This window comes from Hordeum vulgare, chromosome 3H (assembly GCF_904849725.1).
Source record: "Hordeum vulgare subsp. vulgare chromosome 3H, MorexV3_pseudomolecules_assembly, whole genome shotgun sequence".
Taxonomy (NCBI): Eukaryota; Viridiplantae; Streptophyta; class Magnoliopsida; order Poales; family Poaceae; genus Hordeum; species Hordeum vulgare.
The window spans coordinates 616965768-616984819 of record NC_058520.1 but is presented as its reverse complement, the minus strand read 5'-3'; the positions used below and the strand labels follow the sequence as shown (position 1 = coordinate 616984819).

The 19052-nt window shown below is 40.5% G+C and overlaps 1 protein-coding gene and 2 non-coding genes across 3 annotated transcripts; 2 read left to right on the top strand and 1 right to left on the bottom strand.

Moving 5' to 3' along the window:
* Window positions 1-293: 293 nt before the first annotated feature.
* On the top strand, window positions 294-367 carry TRNAI-AAU. Its single transcript has one exon. It is a non-coding gene; the product is annotated as a tRNA-Ile (tRNA).
* A 190-nt stretch (window positions 368-557) lies between these two features.
* LOC123441189 (vacuolar protein sorting-associated protein 25-like) lies at window positions 558-3974 on the bottom strand. Its single transcript, XM_045117690.1, has 7 exons — window positions 3739-3974; window positions 3258-3430; window positions 2099-2238; window positions 1791-1844; window positions 1559-1647; window positions 1402-1471; window positions 558-843 (listed from the first exon to the last, which is right to left on the bottom strand). The coding sequence occupies exons 2-7, from the start codon at window positions 3314-3316 to the stop codon at window positions 722-724; spliced, it is 534 nt and encodes a 177-aa protein (XP_044973625.1). The 5' UTR covers window positions 3317-3430; window positions 3739-3974; the 3' UTR covers window positions 558-721.
* A 6306-nt stretch (window positions 3975-10280) lies between these two features.
* TRNAM-CAU lies at window positions 10281-10367 on the top strand. The gene is given in 2 exon segments: window positions 10281-10318; window positions 10332-10367. It is a non-coding gene; the product is annotated as a tRNA-Met (tRNA).
* The last annotated feature ends 8685 nt before the right edge of the window (window positions 10368-19052 follow it).

Here is a 19052-nt window from a genome sequence, read left to right as displayed (position 1 = left end):
TGAAGTGAAAATATAATCAGTGATGAATATAGTGGTGTTGGTTCGGATTGTACATGTTAATATATTTTTTATTACTACATGGTTGTTGCAAAATGATTTGTGTGCCCATAAAATCTCAGAAACAATGACAAGGCCTCAACAGAGCCGAATACTTTGTAACGCGGACCAAGATTTATTGCTGTGTTTTGAAGATTGCTCCAACGAGCAAAGGTGTCCTTTCTTGAAAATTATACGATCTTTTATTTTCCACTCGTCGTTGTAAATAAATGGAAAAACATTTCTGCAAACAACAAGGCCTATTAGCTCAGCTGGTTAGAGCGTCGTGCTAATAACGCGAAGGTCACAGGTTCGAGACCTGTATGGGCCATTCAATTCTTTTTATTTCCTTTTTCTTCTTTTTCTTCAAGAATCTGCCTGAATTGAACTGCAATGGGCAACAAAGACATGTATCGCATATGAAATTTGATTAGAATTGGAGGCACTAGTGGAGCCCCCTTGTGAGACACACAACATGTGGTTTATAGGTATATATTCTGGTCAAGAAATGAATCAAGTGCTGGCTAATTACAAAGGTCCGGGACGGCAAATAAATACTGACTGAAGTTTGAACGATGCCGACCAGAAGTATGTCATCGGTCTACGCACATACAGGTAACATGGGATGTATCATGTTCAAGTACACCCATCAAGATTATTATTCATCTGTTAGTTGGCACAAAGTTTAAACAGAAAATTTGACGCCTTCATCGTCCGCGGAAGTGCCCTTAAAGATAACTGCCTTTCCCTTTTGTTCCAATAGCCTCAAAGCTCGCATCAGGACACCACGATCAATTCCCGCAAGTTCTGCAACACATGCCACAGGATAAAATGAGGGTTCAAACTAGCCATAATTAATACCATAAGACAAGTTTTATTTATTATGAGCAAGGGGCAGGCATGCCTATGATGTGTATTACTTTTCTTTTTTGCGAATTATGCATGGCCTATGCATTATCGACAAGGCACAGCCGCCAACTCATGGCATAAGCTTCGGTTGCATCATGACATGATACAAGCAGGGTTTTAGGAGGATAAACTCTGGTTTATTCACTCTTTGTATAACACAGATTATCCCTAGCTTTATAATAGCTGTCCCTAAAAGGAAAACTATAACTGCGTAATTCCAAGTGATTCTTGTCGAAACAAACCAACCAATGAATCAGAAAAAAAAAAACACTTATCACTAAGCCCAGGCTTAGCTAGACTGAGGCTTGTGGCGGCTATAATAATGCCAGACACACATGACAAGTTGGGTAAAGATACAAATATTTATCCAACAGCTAAGTCTAAATCCTACATATATATTACCATTTCTACCCTAAATTGCTTCCACATTGTTGTTAGAGCATTTGGTATACTTACCAGTCCCATGTGTTTCAATTCCAGAGCGTATATCCTCAATTGTTGTCACTTCCAACCCATTTTCCTTTACCTACAAGCATAACACAGAGACACATATTATTCATTGATAAACTGATAGCTCCGAAAGAAACATGTTTAATAGAATACAAAGTCTTACAAAGTCTAATATGTAGTTAGCCCAATCTTGAATCCGCAGCCAAAGAATGAGACACTTCTTGTGACTTTTGTCAACCCACTCTGCGCGACCTGCAGTTGAACTTCGCTTTAAGTAGTTTCACAACACAAAACTAAACACAGGTCAGGGGTAATAAAAGCATCCATCATGTAGAAAAAAAAACTACACACAGCTAAAACAATAACCAAAAGATTTCATGATGTGCAGAATGAACCTTCACTAACAAGAGCTGCAAGGAACGCCTCCTTTGCTTCATAGCTTAGAGATCCTGAATAATATAAAGCATGTAAGTTCAGTGCAATGCCAATAGAATTGTCCAAATGCGTAGTAAACTAGTCAAGTAAATAAAATTCATGTACACACTAGTCTGGCATGCTCAAAAGGCTAAATGGTAGGTGTTAGGAACACATTACCATCATGCCAGATCACTATACATAACATTTTCAACACAGTAAGACATATTTTTGCTGAATTGCAGAAGAGCAGTAGTCAAAAAACATGGTTCAGATAAATACGACTTACTCTCAATCTTTGGATTGGAGAACAACGGAAAATCTTCTTCCAGGGAGATTATATACATCTTTTGACTTCTACAGTAATCAAGTATCAGCTCTTTCCATAGCTGCACTTGCTTTTCACGTGTTTCTCTCACAGGCTGCAAACTGGGAACAAATGTTGCCATGATATTGTATTATCAGTCCGTATACATATCAAAATAAGTGTTCAACAGAAGTTTCCAGAGTTAGTTTTACACAAATTCCCATACATTACTCAACCAAATGTAAGAATTAGTACAGCAAGGAAATGCTTGAATTGGTACACATACTGTTGGGATACGAAAGAAAGATGCCAGATCTCAGCCACTCTGAATCAAATACTGTGTTACAATTTTGGGAATGTTACAAAGTAGAGATTTGTGAAGAGAGAGAGACATTTGAGTTTTAAGCAAAGGCACATTTTGTAGAAACAGGTGCTTAAGCAGTGACGGACCCAGGGGGGGGGGGGGAGTCGGGGCCATGTCTCCCCCCGTGGTAACCTTTCTTCTGAAAACAGCCTTAGATTGTTAGTTCAGAGTGCTGTAAATTAATATGTTTGCCCCCCTCAACATTTTATCTCTTCCATTGGTCCCCCTTTAGTAAGATTCCTAGCTACGTCCATGTGCTTAAGCTTACTAACATATTTCCTTTAGTGATCCTGATGTACAAATCCTTCATACATATTCAGTTCTTCACTTACAAAACGTGTTTTTCATTTCGAATCTATAAATGCCATTTTAGGCCTTATTAACAAGCTAACTCAGAATAAAACAAGGGAATAATAGATTAAAGGAAATTTACATGATTTAGAGTGTACTCGCATGATTATATGATATATCCAAAGTAGGAATAAATAAGTTCAACCAGCGAAAGGGCAAGTATATGCCAAAATCGCGACTCACTTTATTGTGCAATTTTTCCAATAAATAATTGCCGATCAAATAATGTAGGGAAAAGTAATTTCATTACTAACATAGTACTGTACTGTACTTGGAGCAGAAGTTAACTTCCTAACTTTGTCACCAGGCACTGATTAAGAATCTCCTACTCCTCATATACCACTGTACATACTGCAGAACTGCAAATCATGCAAAATGTTCAAACATGTGACAGTAATGCTGGAGGAGGGGGAAGAGAGAGATTACGTAAAGTAGGGCGGATAGTTGAAAAAGTGGGGGAGCTTGAAATCCACCGGCCGCTGCATCTCCGCTGAAGCACGGGCTTGCAGAGCGGTTGGATGGACGGAGGCCTGAAGGAGAAGCTGCTGGGTGCGGACCAGCCTGCTGCGGAGCTAGGAATTTAAAACGGGGTGGTTCACCTGAAGAAATTGACAACAAATATGTCATGTGAACGTTCTAACCATAATTTACCAATAGCATATCTAAATAAATAAATCAATGTGTTCTTACAGACACATAAAATTCTCTATTGTATTAAGTCTCAGTTTTGCATAGAATAAACCTACATAGTACCAATTCTTCAACATTTCTACAAGGAAAATAATGGCATTCTAGCAGTCGCTGTATTCTATCAAGTGTCAATCATAATTGAACAACAGAAAATGAATCGATCAATATAAGGGTTAAATCAGAAATTGAGAAAATTGGAGAATGGAGATAACCGTACGTGTATGCTGTGTTTGGTCCTGGGACAGTGGGAAGGCTAGCTGCTGTAGTGCAGGGCAGGGTCACCGGCGGCCGCCGGGCTAGTCTGCGGACTGGACAGCTGGGCACGGCGGACGGGGATGGGCTGGGCGAGGCACAGATTCAGGGAGGGAGGCGTCGATGGGCGATTAACCGGCGAGGCGCGGAGCACGGAAGCGGGCAGGAGGCGGCCGGCGGCCGGCGGCGGGTTCAGAACTTCAGATCGGGAGCAGAGAATGGTCTGGACAGGGCGAGTGCTTATGGGCCTGGAACCCATGGTAGCTTGCTGGGTTTTATTTTCTTCTCTACCAAACAAAGCGTCGACGAGGATTATTATCGAAAAAAATATATCAACGTTAATTTTGTCCATTTGGATCGGCCGAACAAATGAAATGTCCGGCTTTTTGTTTGGGTCAGCCGGAGTGTCCAACAGCCTCGGGCGTAAAAATTGTCCTTAGAGCCGGTGAGGTTGACGAAGTCTCGCGACGGCACAATGCACGGAAAATGCCTGGTGCCATGCCGCCTCCTCCATGGTCTGCTCCGCCGGCGCATGCTCCTCCGCCTCCTGCTCCCATCGCTTCTCCTCTTTCTCTCGTGGCCAACGATCACGACACTTCTCCTCCTCATGATTGGCTTGCATTTGGTGCTCCCGTGGGCCCACTCCTTAGCTAGCACGCGCTGCCTAAGAGCATGGTTAATAGTACAGCCAGCTGCTGGCTATATGATGTTGATACGTCATCTATAGCCAAGCTTATAGCCCGCAAGTATAATAGGTAGATGTGAATGAGTACTACTTTATTGATACAAGGCCCACCATCCTTTCTCACAAAGTGTCTAGGAGCACGTGTTACAACCGACTGTAAGTTTGTAGCCCGCTTCTCTTCTCTCTCCTCTTCTCTTTCTTCCAACTCATCACAAATATATTATTTTAAGTCTTACAGCTCGCCTACGTCATCCTATTATACTTGCTCTTATGCTCGAGGTACGACACATTCTGCTCCAGCATCGCACCTAGCACACGCTCACCCACTCGCGGAGGACGTCAATCCACGCCTCGTGGGCAGGGTGGGTGATTCCGACGCGACATGTGTGGGCTCCGCCATGGGCGTGACTGAAAAAGGGTAGACGCAGTCCTCGTCGTCGACTAGAGTAATGCGTCCTCCATACCTGGCCAACACGCGTCCTCCTCGCGATGGGACTCCTTCAGGGCGCGCTGAAGCGCCTCGTCGAGTGCGGCCTGGTATGTCACCTCCACCTCTTCATCCTCGTGCATGACCACCGGGGGGGCGGCAAATGCGTAGACCTCGCCAAGTTGGACGGCGTCACACGTCGTGGTTGGTGGTGAACCCGTCTTCCTAGTTGAGGGAGTCCGACGTGTTCATCGGGTCATGGCGTTGTTCCGACATTAGGAGGGCACCATGCATGCGCACCTCATCCCGTGTGCGCACGCGACAAATGCAGTACCGCCGGCATCCGGATGCGGTGGGGGTCGAGGTGCATGCCAACCATGGGGAAGGTTGACGTCGTGCCACGGCAGCGACACACGATACTGCCAATGATATTGTATGTGGTGTACCGGGATGTAGCTAGAGCCGGTCCAATGGCCGGTGAGCCCTCCCTGCCCACGACACCAACACGAAGCACCGTGTCGAACTTAAACTTGACCTTGCCCTTGTTGTATAAGAACCACATGGCGGACACGTGCACTAGTTAGGGTTTTCTGTTGCTGGCAAGGAGCAAGCGTTGTCATATGTGGATAGGAGTGGGAGGAGAAGTGAATGAGCCCCCTCCACCCGCAGGCTTGCATTTTTGAGAAACTCATTGACTACGCCCACGTGGGGTAGTCGCGGTCCCAAGATGGACACTGAACGGAAACAGACACGTCTGTTTTCTGTCCGTATGAACACAATCCGTCACAAATATGGATCAGGAATGAGTCTAGATAAACAGGAAGCGGACATATTTTGGGTCAACGTTGTGTCGGTATTTTCATCCATTTCGACTTAAATAAAGACGCGCAGACTTTTCCTTTTGTTGTAGTTGCCCTAATGAGCCAGCAAATATTCGTGCATTCCTCACTTGGTGCCCACTGATTTGTTGTTCGCTTCGGTTTCTAATATTTTTTTCTATTTTTGTTTTTCTTTTGATTTTCTTCACCGTTTTTCTCTCTTTTTTTATCGGATTTTCGTGCTTCTTTTTTGCCCTTAGCTTTTTTCCCTTCATTTTTATTTGATCTTTTGCTTGTTTCTCCATTTTTAATGATTTTTATTCTTTTGTTTCTTATTTTAATCATTTTCTGTCATCTTGTTTGTTTCTCTCCTAGTTTTCATCATGTTTGTTCATTTTGTTTGTTTTCTACTGTTTTTATTCTTTTGCACTTGTTTTCATTGGTTTTCTCTATTTATTTATTTTTGTCGATTATCATTGGTTTTTCTTTCTGTTTTCATATAGAGCATGAATATACTTTTATACACGTGAAAAAAATCCAGTTACATGAAACATTTTTCATATACATCTGAATGATTTTTCCTGTGCATGTTGAACATTTTTCAAATACAATATGTTTTCAAACATATATTTAGATGTCAACCTCACACATTCATCATTTTTTGTATACATCAGGAACAAGTTTTGTATGCAAGATTAACATTTTCCAAATACATATTCAATATTTTTAAAAACTTATATTTCTTTTTTATGTCTACATTTTTTAATAAACATTTTACCATTTTATATACATCAGGAACATTTTTATATAGACTTTTAATGTTTTTAAAATATATGATCAACATTTATTTTTATGTTTTCTTTTTTCCTTCACATTTAAAAACAATATATAACAGGAATATTTTATTTAGAAATTTAACATTTTACAAATATATGATTAACATTTTATATGTACATAATTATGTTTTTCCAAATATATGAGTAACATTTTTGAAAATATAATTGTATGGCTACTTTTTTCCATACACATTGTGTTTTTTTGTATGTTGGGAAAAACATATACACACTTAATATGATTATCAGTTTTTTAACACATATTTCTTCATGTCTACATTTCCTGTGAACATTCTATATATTGTTTATGCATCAGAAACATTTTATGTAAACGGTTAATTTTTTTTATATACGACTTCTTTCCATATATTTGTTTTGATATCTATTTTTTGATAGAAATTATAATTTTTTGTATATAAAGTTCTTTTATAATAGATATATATATAGAATATTTGGAAATACAAACAGAAAGTAAAAAAATAAAAAAAATAGAAAAATAAAATTTAAAAAGCATTTAAGGCCTGTTCGTGCTGGGCCGGTGCTATTTGGTGGATACTGGAAGTGAGACATAGGTGTGCCTATCTAGAACAGCCAAAAAGTGAAGGATGGGCCACATCCCATTATGTGTTACCTTGGAGATCTACCCCTAGATTGTGAGGACCGGAGGGCTAAAGGATGAAGTCGGGGAATGGGGGAGGAACCAAGGAAGGAGAGGATCGGCCTGTAGAAGCTCGTCGTCGCCTGCCATCGTCGGGTCAAAGGCGAGCTTGAGGAGTGAAGCTGAGGGAACAATGGCGGTCTTGTGAAGGCTAATGGAGGGGAGCTTCGAAGTCGTGGTATGATGAAGGCCAAAGGAGGACAGCTGTGGCGCGGTGGTTTGGTGGAGGCTGGCAAAGGGGAGCGACGTGACAAAGGTATTAGATCACCTATAGTATTTGGATAAGTGTTGAAGGTGTGTCAGAACCAAATCAGTATCGGATACGGTATCCCATACGAACAAGTATGGTTTGAGAGGGACGTATCCATATTGCCGAGGTTGCATACGTCACATATGAAGTATGGTGAAGAAATATGTAATCTAAGAGATATTCTGCTCTTCAATTCGACTTCTTGACAAGTGAAATAAAAGTGAATTCCTATTGGAAATACACCTGATCCTTTTGGGAATGACAGTTCTAGGATTAGTTCTTAACTGCTTATGACTTGTTACGGAGTACTTCTACTTAAAATTTCTTATTATTCGTTGTCAAATGCACCTAAAGGTACCATCATATATATTTTTGCTAATAATCATTGATATTACATCTTTGTCGTCTCAGTTTATATTTTTCCAAAGGGATTTGCTTATCAAATGGTTGTCTCTTGGGTAATGCGTGCACGTAATTCAAGCCAAGATATGAACTACAATGCATTTGGGGAGCGCATCCGGATGTCGTATGAGAAGAAGTGCATGCAGGCTGAGGATCCACGATACCAACGGTGCGGAGCTGTTCACCATGGAGAGGACAGGGCTGCCATCATGGACTCCGAACCAAGCTCAACATCTCCACCGCCTTCGTCGACAACATGTTGACTCATCCGAATGTACGTGTTTTTTTTTTGAGGGAAGTACGTGTATTTATTATAATGTGTACGCCCCCTCCCCCCTTCGCACTTCGCCCCACCCCCTCACCCCTTCCCCAAACACACACACGAACCCTGATGTGTTTGATCGATGTTTCTAGTTGTGTTGTATGTACATGCTGGCAAGGATGTGGCAAGTCATTGGCGACACACACCGGGTGATGAAGCGCACGACGAATGAGGTGAGCACTCGGACGGAGGCACGCCGCCGCCGTCGGGGCCGATATGTTTGGCAAATTTTATTGATGTATCTTATGTTGCCATGCAGCAAGATGCTTGTTATATTGTCGTGCGTTGCCTGGGATGGCATTTTAGTTTTTTTCTCACATGATGCATCAGTGTAATAAGGTTATCAAGAATTGCATGTCTGTGCTATCCAGATCCAAAAAGCAAATTGAAAGGGTCGTTCCCCTAACTGGCACCTCTGATTTCAATTTAGTCATTGTTTCAATCAGCAACTTGCACCGACAGCTACTTTCATACTCTTGTGCTTAGTCTAACCAAATAAAAATACTTTTACATACAAAAAAGTGAAAGAGCACACCCCACCTGACAACGCCCCAGCTTTCACTTAGGAGGCGCACCATCCACCACGGCGGATCTAGAAATAAGCTTACACTTCAAAAAAGTTAAGATCTATTCCCTCCGTTCCTAAATATAAATCTTTTAAATGATTTCACTAAGGGACTTACATACAGAGCAAAATGAATTAACCTACACTCTAAAGTATGTCTATATACATCTGTATGTAGTCCTCTAGTGAAATCTTTAAAAAGAATTATATTATGAAACGGAGGGGGTATTCAATTGGCTTGGTTGGGCCTTGAAAATCAGAACTTTTTTACATGGTAAAAAAATACATCCCAAAATTCTGGGTGTGCCATGGCACACCCGTCACACCCGCTGGTTACGCCAGTGACCATGGGTGCGCCCCAACCACTAGTGATGGCTGAGCGGCACCCACGCGTCGTGGTGGCCGTCGTACAACCCAGTAGCGCACAGGCATTAGGAGAAAGGAAGAAGGAAACGACACCATGACCGAGTGACCTGGCGGCTGGTGACCCGACCTAGATTTTGCTGGGAAGCGAGTAGTGATGGCAGTTTTTGGGTTGGGCCTTCTTCATGCATGGAGCATTTTTACAGTGCTGTCAAACAATTCGGTCTATTCGGGTAATTCGGGTACCGTGACCTATTACCCGAATTATCAAAATTAAATCCGGGTTTCTAAAACTGATACCCGATATAGTGATCGGGTTTTTGGGTTCGGGTTATACGCGTTCGAGTTCGGGTTATTCGGGTTTGGGCTTCGGGTTTTCTACCCGCCATGACATATTTAGCAGTCTCTAAATACTCCCTCCGTCTTAAAATAAGTGTCGCAAACTTAACATTAAATTAGTACAAAATTTATACTAGACCAACGACACTTTTTTTGGAACGGAGGGAGTACATGATTATTATTTTTTAGTATGAGTTCCAATGTCTACATGTTTAGACTGACTACTGTTCGATGGTAACAGTACTCTAGTCATGACCGAAACTAAATAAAAAAGGGTACCCATGAGATTTTCTGATTAACAAAGATGTAGTTTAGCGGAGCCACGCAACGGGGCTGTGGCGCAGTTGGCTAGCGCGTACTCCCTCCGTTTCTAAATATAAGTCTTTTAAGCAATTTCATGGCTAAACTACATCTTTGTGTATTTCCATCTTTGTTAATCAGAAAATCTCATGGGTAACCTTTTTCTAAATAGAGAAAAAGGTTACCCATGAGATTTTCTGATTAACAAAGATCTAGAAACTACTGTTTTTAGTATGAGATTTAAAGCAATTTCATGGCTAAACTACATTTTTCTAGTATAAGTCTTTTAAGCAATTTCTGGTTAAAGGGTTGTGGCGCAGTTGGCTAGTGCGTAGGTTATAGTATAATAATCATTGTGTCAAGATGAGCTTGCCTGCTGTTGCATCTGCTCTGCTGAAATCGAAATGTAAAACTGGTGCTGGTAATAAAGATGAGTAGAATCAGATCACTAACTGATGCCTCGCAGCTGGAGGCTGGACCGTGCTACCACGCTATTTACTGGTTTACTAACCCATATTAAAATCAAATTGAGAACTCAACACAACGGGGCGGTGGCGCAGTTGGCTAGCGCGTAGGTCTCATAGCTAATGCGAGTGATCCTGAGGTCGAGAGTTCGATCCTCTCTCGCCCCACTGTTTTTTTTCTAATGTTTTTCTTAGAGGAACAACGGAGAGCTTCATTATACGAATGCACTGTGTGCAACCAGCTGCAAAGGTGTGACCAGCCATATGTACAAACCAAGCAGAAGCATGAGCCAACATGAGAAGGAGAAGGAAGAAGAGCAACAATGGGGAGCAAAGCAATTTCTGGACAAACATGATGATGATCCTGACCGGTTGGGGGCAAAAGCTACTCCCTCCGTTCCAAAATAAATGTTTTAACTTTGTACTAACGCTGATAGAAAGTCGTAGTAAGGTTGAGACACTTATTTTGAAACAGAGGGAGTACTACTCATCAGCAGGCTCAGGCTGGCCGAAAACCATTTGTAATCAGGACTTGTCTTGGCCATTGCAACCCGCATCTCCTCCTTTTCTCAACGCGCTCGCTCATATGTCTCTTTATTTCCTCGCAAATCCCCCTTCTTTATGTAAATCACCCCTGTTTGGATCTAGTAACACGCCAGATGATAACATATACAACACGTGCCGCCGCTATCGCTTCTTTCTCAGATTCTCCTGTTTTTCAATCATTAGAGGGGAAAGAGGATGGCGGAATAGGGTAGAGAACGCCACAAGATATGTACATCCCATGCAGTGGGGTGGCCCAAATGAAGCACAACAACATATATATAATTCTTCAAATTACACACATGGTAGGAGGACAAACACAACATGACACATCTGTATGATCAAAAATTGTTATAAGGTAAGGGGAAAATTTTGTAACAACACTCAGTTGTACATACATGGCATGCTAGCGGGTTCATCACCGGCATCGATCTTTCGCCCAAGAAAACAAAAATGAAATCGAAAAAGAATTATGTGTATTTTTTTTCTTTTGTATATATGCCTTCGACAAAAAAAATCTGGTATGTAATCTCTCAGCACCGACCATCTACCTCCCATTTTATTGTCAAAATCCCGCAAAAAAAGAAAGACCCTCTCTTTTTTTCAAAAAAAAAAACTGCATCTCTACTATTAAAAGCACGAGAGGGCAAATCCAATTTAAAATCTGGATCATCTAATTACATCATCAATGGTGTAAGTACGTTGTTAACGAAACTGAGCAACGAAACTGATCCCTGGCTAACCAAACCCCCCAATCGAAACCTCTCAGGGAACCGCTCGCGCAGCCGCCGTTCGCCCATGCCTCCGCTGGTGCCGCCGCTCGCTCGCTCCCCCCAGCCCCCGCTGGTGCCGCCGCTCGCCCGCTCGTCGCTCGCCCCCGCGCCCGCGCTGCTCGCCTCCGCTTTGCCGGTCGCCGCTCGACCCTGCCCTCATCGGTGTCTCCGCTTGCCTGCTCCCGCTCGCCCGCTCGGCCTGCCCCTGCCTCGCGCAACCTCCGCTTGCCCGCTCCCGCTCAGCCCGCCCCTGCCTCACGCAGCCTTCGCTCGCTTGGCGTTCACCTTTGCACCACCCGCTCGTCCGCTCGGCTCTCCCCCGCCTCGTGCAGCCGCCGCTCGCCAACTAGCGCGCCGACGACACCCATATCCTTTTTGGCAAATCATGTTTCGGTATTTTAGTTCAGTTATATATGTTTGTATTGATGTGCACAAGTTTCCTCCCTTCCGTCGCCGGCCTCATCTGAAGGTGTTCTTCCCCGGCATTGTCGTTCTCCAAGAGACGGTTGAATGTTTCGACATGGATCTCCAGAGACAAAGTTCTGCACTCATATGGCCTAGTTTTTGTTTTCGTTCCACATCCGTTTAGTTTTGACTGTAGCTACCTGATAAACCGTGGAGGACTAGGGTCCTAGCAAACTAGAAAAAATAATTGTCACAGCTGCTGTTTATGCTTGTTTGATTCTGAAGCTTCTGGTTGGCATTTGTCCATCATCTTTTCATAGTTGCTGATGCGCCAGTTTTTTTAAAACTTTGTACGCGTACAAAGCAGCAACCCTGAGTGAGCATAATTGTCCTGTGGCACATAATTCAGAGTTTCACCTTTTAATACTCAAGAAGTGTCATTTTGCTTGAAATTGTACAAATAAATGCTTCTGGTCTGAATCAGCACAACTGCCCTATGATGCAAAGTTCAGAGATTTGCTACACATTCATATTACAGCAAATGCCATAATTGCAAATACTCTTAGAGGCATGCCATGTAATTGCAATAATTATCAATAATAAAGTCTTATATATTTTGTAATTTTCAGGTCCTTCGATCGGTCTATTCAGCGTCAAAGGTCCCATTCATCTCTGGCAAATTCCGCTACAACCTCAATTGTACGTGTGCTTCAATCTATTTTCGTGTTGTTTTTCTTGGGCCTTAGTGTGTTGTTTCTTGGTTGTTTGATGAACACATCACAATTAAGCCCCTGTTAACAATTTCAAAGGTGTAGGTTGGTCTGCAGCTCATGTGAGCAGAACAGAAGCACGCTTTAGTCTATCCATGAGAAGTTGTTGCCGCCCTCCTCGCTGCCACCGCTAGAGCCGAAACTTGGTGGTAAGCTTCTTCTCCCCCCTCCGAGTTCTTCCCCTTTGCTTTGGTTGATATATGTTCATGTCATTACTGTTTATTAATATCTTCTATTGTTCTAGCTGATAATCTTGACTTTTCCGATGTTCATGGAGGTAACTAAGGTATACCTATGATGTAGTCGACGAGGAGGCTTACCTATGATGCCCGTGCAGTTGAAATGTTTGCACGCCAGCCTATGATGTCAAGTTGGAGGCTTACTTATGATGTTAGGTTGTTGTACACGGAAATTTTGTGGGATAGTTTGCAGATTGGGAGTTTATGTTTTTTTGGTTGGTTTTTTAGAATGTTGTATTTAAAATATGAGATGGAAGCCTCGGATTTACCGAGCTATGTTACAAATTTATAGATGGCCAGTCTCTATTGGTTATAGGTATGAGTGGACTAAGTGAGAAAATACATGATTGTAGGTTGCTAATTATGGGTATGTGTTCATGTGTGTGTGTGTGTTGTTATTAGCTAATATCTCTTCTTTTTTTTCTCATAGTTGCATTACTCGAAGAGGTGGATCAGGGTGCACTATTGAAGCATTTTGATTGGCCTGAGAGAAATGAGTACACTACGACAGACAATGTTTTGTTTACTAACCTCATAAATATTTCAAGTGTAAGTCTCTAACTACAAGAACGATCTCATAACCTTGCATGTGACATTGCACCTATGATATGAGGAGTACGCCATATTTTGCAAAAAGAACATATATAGTTTTGTTGTAGTGGAAGTACATTTAGTACTGAATATTTGATTGATATTCTTTATTCCATATGGATCGAAGTCTACATCCTTTATAGCTGAAGCAGCTTAACTTTGATACTAGGAAATGGGTATGCTAAGCTTTGCCACTTTCTGAAGTGCGTTGTAATAGGAGCTCCAGTTCTTGATTTTCAGAAAATTGTAGCTGAGCGTTTGAGGAAAGAGGAGACTAATATACACTAGCCCCGCCCCCGGCCTTGCTGCACTCCAAACCAACCATTTATAGCAGACAAAATGTGGGCAATGAATTATATATGAGAGATTAACCATAGCAAATATGTACTTGTGCTAAACTGGATATTGATTATGAGTACGTAAAGATGGGTAATGCTTGGACCGGGGACCTTATCTTCATTGTATGAGCACAGATACAAAACAAAACATCCAAAATCAGAATAAAAAATTGAAGCTTCGTCAAGAGAAAGCATCAGAAATCAGAAAGATATAGATATTATTTTACCTCCATTTCTGAAAGCTATAGATAATATTTTCATTCCATATGCGAGATTAACCATAGCAAATATGTACTTGTGCTCAAGTGGATATTGATTATGAGTTTGTATATTTTTCCGCCTTCCGCCAAGTTTGAATTAAGTATTTAGGGACATTTTTCATTAATTGGATGAATTATATTCTGTAGTTGTTGCCTTCATTATCGATTTCGTACGAGGTAGCACTTTTTTTCCCTGAGCGAAGATGATCTGATTCTGCTCCATCGAGATCGGACTGTTTATAACCTACTAAGTTTGCAGATTACACCCAGGTCGTTTAAGAAGACTAGGAGAGGGGTGTATGGTAGATGATGCATGCAAGAGTGTATTTCTCTTACTGTCAAAAAAGGTGCATTTCTCTTAACATAATAATGAAATTGAAACTTTTTTCCCTTTCCAAATGTAAACTAAGTCATTGATGCCACATTGGTCTTTCGATCTGATTTTATCACAAACTAATAACATCATAGTAGAGGATTCATGTAACAAATAAGTGTACATTATAAAGCATCTTGGCGTCGGTTTTGTATTTAACATGTCATTGCAAGTTGATGCTTTGTGTCAATTGTTGACTCGCAGCTGCCTATGAGAGTACATGTGTTGCTCATGATTTTAAACTGATGAAGCTCTTGCTTTTTCTCCAGTATCCTGATAGAAATCCAAAAGAAAGTAATATTAATCTTACACTCTTTCGTTTAATTTTTGAACATTTTTCTTATTGTTTGCGGTTTATGCTGATGGAAATATATGCTTTAGATATCATACAAAATCGGTGTAGTCCAAACTTATGATGTAGGTATTATCGTTACATCCATCTAGGTACAATAAGTAAGCAGATGAAATTATTTACACATCATTATTTTGCTTGTTATGTAATTACGAGAACACATAACTTAAAATTCAAGATGTGCTTTCAAGTTTGGATTCTCTGAAAATGTTTTAACAAGGGACATATTTGGGTAACCCATTAGCGCATATCATTGTTAAAGTCTGGACTTAGGATAATTTGTGTCTTTTTCTACTGATGTGACCCTGTTGCCCACTCTGTTATGTTGAATTGCAACACTCTTTCTGCTTCCCGGTCTAATATGTTCTAAGTTAACCTCACGCCTACACATTTAAGATGTTCCTCTCATCTATGTCCTATTTGGGGGTGATATAGAGCATTTGCACACAAAACTTCTTACTACTAGAACTATTGCTTTGCACGATGTGGGGAGAGTATTAAATCATGTTCTACATCATCCAACAATCCGTCTTCATGTTGCTCTTCTACCACGAATGGTTCATCTCTACTTTTCTATTCTCTAACCCTACCATGGGTTCCATATTTTTCATCTTTTTCAATCTCATTTCTAGCTAGGATTGGCATATTCTTTTGTGTGAACATACTACATAGGGTAGTTCATGAGGTTTCATATGTACATGTTATTGACAGTGTAAATGTAAGGTTTATGTGCTATGCTTCTTCTAAGTGTCTAATGTCAATAATGTACAAGTATAAATGTGTTATGTGTTGTAATATTACTTGCATATTTGCTGAAAGGGAGATGATTACATCAGACCAAGAATAAGCACATGCATGTGTATCGTACAATATGGTTCTAGATATCCATTTTTTCATCCCATATAAAATCGACTGACAACCTAATGAATGAAGAAATTCATTCTATTACACGTGCGTTGCACGTGCACCGTTACTAGTCCAAGAAGTGTCAGAAGCTGAGCAGGGAGCGCCTATGCCGCCTCTCATACACAGCCGTCCTCTTCGGGCCGACCTGCATAGGTCTCAGCACTAAAGTGAGTGCTCCTGAGGTTGAGAGGTCGAGTCTCTCTCGCCCCATTTTTTTGCTGTTTTGGATTTAAATTATTTCACTTTTGGCTCCTAGTTAAAATGTAATAGGTCTGGACTTATTTTGACTTAACCCTCCCCCCTCTCAAAGAAATAAAAAGAGTGTTTAGACGAAAATGCCAAACAGAGACCGAGCTTCATGGAGGCCTTTATTTGAAACTTCAAAATTCAAACATTTCAGTTTCAAAAAATTCTGAAAACACACACACACACACACACACACACACAGAGAAAGTCTATTCGTCATCCAGGGTGAAGAATAAGTAATTCTTCACCCCGGTGTATAACCTCTCAAAATATATTTCTTGTTGGATGTCATAATTTTACCTCACACGCTCCTCACAATCTTACCTCACCAACATGGACTAATCTTACCTCACATGCATTGAATTCTCACGTGAGTGTTACAATTTTACCTCACCTCACACATGCATGTTGTAATATTATCTCGCGTGCATGACATAATTTTACGTTCCATAATTTTTTTCTTATTTCATATGTAAAAAGAGATCGTAAGAAAATATGTAGACATCATAAAAATATTTTATGTCATGTAAAATTACAAACACAAGAACATAGTGTAAAATATACGTAAAATGTGTTATTCTAGTCTTATGACCAATATTTTTGTTTATTTATGTGAAACTTTATATAGTGAATCAGTACAAATGTAACTATTTGTATTTTAAATGTAATTTTATTATGAAACGACCGTAATATTATCTCGGGTGGAAAATAACTTATTCTGCATCCTGGGTGATGAATAGACTTTATATATATATTGTACATGTGTGTAAATTGTGAGGCCTAAATATGAGCTACAAAAAAATAGAAATCTGGGCCTTTTAGCATGTGTATTGTTCATATTCAAAGTCTATGGTTTTTTTTTTGTGCAGCTCGCAATTCAAAATATTTCATCCTGAAAATTTCCAGACATACACTTTACATCCTTACATACATTGCATTTTTTCAGATTTTTTTTAAAATTTATGAATTTTAAAATTTCCAAAATAAAAAGTTCCATGAGGCTCGGTCTCCAAAATGCCTTACTCGCGTTTAGATCACTACGTACATGTTGCTTAGCTCGTATGCAACCACGAAACTTCTTGCCATCTTTTTTCCCGTACGATGGATTAGGCAGACGGTACTGCAATCAAGAGATAACGGAACAACAAACTAAAGAGCAAAAGGAAAAAAAAATAACGGAAAAAACTTCAAGCCATGTTTCCATGGTTCTTGTACGGAATCCAGTCGAAGGTGCCTTCTGGTTTTTGCTGTCCCACCTGCTGTTGTTCCTGAACCAAAAGGTGTGCCAAGGATCAAGTCAAAGATGCACAAGTCGAGAGTGATTATTTTCACTTCGAGCGCTTAGAGTAGGTATAGATAGTTGCCATTACTTTCCTGCTTGCACATGTGGCTTTTACTTGCCTGTTTTTACATCAAATCACCGAAACAATGACTAAAAGGCCCAAAAAGCGACGGACACTTACAAACATGGATAGTGAAATGGGAATCTAGTTAGCCAAGGAGCAAGATCTGGTGTAGCGTTCTGTAGATATCTCCAATGAGCAAAGATGGTTTTTCTTGTGATTCATAAGATCAGTACAAGTAAGGACCTAAAAATGGCTCCGGTGATCTTCTTGCTATTTGCGTCACTCTACAATGAAGATATCATAAAGGTCTTATTCAGTTCGTTTAAATATATATGATGGAACAGTTTACATCCTGAACGTAGCTGTTTTATCCCTCCAACATGACTAGAATTGTTTGATATGCTCCAACAAGGCCTATTAGCTCAGCTGGTTAGAGCGTCGTGTTAATAACGCGAAGGTACCGCTGCTACGAAACCAAAAACTCCAAGCAAGTTCCTCATGGGAACAAAGACTCCAATCAGTATTACTTGTCCTTCGATCTGGGCTGTCATGACATCTCCACCTCTGACTTCACCATAGCTTGAACATATCTTGGTTGTAAACTATTTACTCCCAATAATTTATGAGTATGTTTATCCATTATTAAAGGGATTTCATTTTTCGAATGTGTGCATGACTAGCAAGTAATGTAGTCATTCAGTTCTAATGTAATTTTACCTTTCTCTATGGGTGTGTTTGTAAGGTCCTATTTCCTAATATTTGGACTTGGTCCCTCTCGCAAAAAGAAAGAAAGAAATGGAGTCCTTTATTCGCAATCATGACATAGATTCAACATGTTATATTTTTCGTAGAAAAAATGCATGGTCGCACACATCGTTCTACATTGAAATCGATCGTCTTAATCAATAAGAATGACATGCTTCATATGTAATCCGTTACAGTAGAACTTCACATTTCTTTGACATGCCTAATCACCATGTTCATCCTGGCAATGCTAAAATTGTGCCAATTTGCACGGCTCATGTGACAATGCAATTCCAAGTGTTGAACTACATTAACCACAACAAGGTAAGCTCGCTGAGCTGGCCCATGAACCACGCCCACCGTCGCATCCACCTCAAATTGTATGTTGGTATGGTTATTATATCATACGAATCATATAAGATTATTGGTGCAGTCCATTGGCAAATTTATGTCTCAAAGTATATGTGTGCCTTATAAAAATTATATTATATCTCAACGTGTCACATGTGTGTATGTTGTACAATACAAACGACTTTACCTCGGCATGTCAAAAGCAATGCATAGAACTCAAAAGGTCCCAGGGATTTTTATTGACATGCCCCTGGTTCCTTAGTTGTACTCACTTTTCCCCATGCGCCTATTTTGCGTCCTTTTGAGCAACTTTTCGGGTGGAAAAGTGGGGAAAATATGAATGCAAAAAACTAGAGACAAGGGGAAAAGTGAGGAAAAAGTTAACGAATGGAGAAAAGTGAGTACAACTAAGGAACCAGGGGCATGACAATAAAAATCCCTAAATTATTTGCATGTTACCTTTTTATTCTTACCCAACATTAATTGTTTCTAGTTTTGGGGAGAACTCACCTCTATCTCTTTGCTAAGATTAGCATGCATTAAAATGCTTTAATTTTTTACTTGCCAATAGGCCTATATAAGACATGACACTCTGAGCACTCTAACACATACACAT

Excerpts from the sequence above, each read along its gene's own strand:
- LOC123441189 (XM_045117690.1), bottom strand. The coding sequence starts at position 3,316 with ATGCAGCGGCCGGTGGATTTCAAGCTCCCCCACTTTTTCAACTATCCG. Across the intron at positions 2,239-3,257 it reads AACTATCCGCCCTACTTTAC|TTTGCAGCCTGTGAGAGAAA; the intron begins GTAATCTCTCTC and ends ATTTGTTCCCAG. Across the intron at positions 844-1,401 it reads AATTGAAACACATGGGACTG|AACTTGCGGGAATTGATCGT; the intron begins GTAAGTATACCA and ends CATGTGTTGCAG.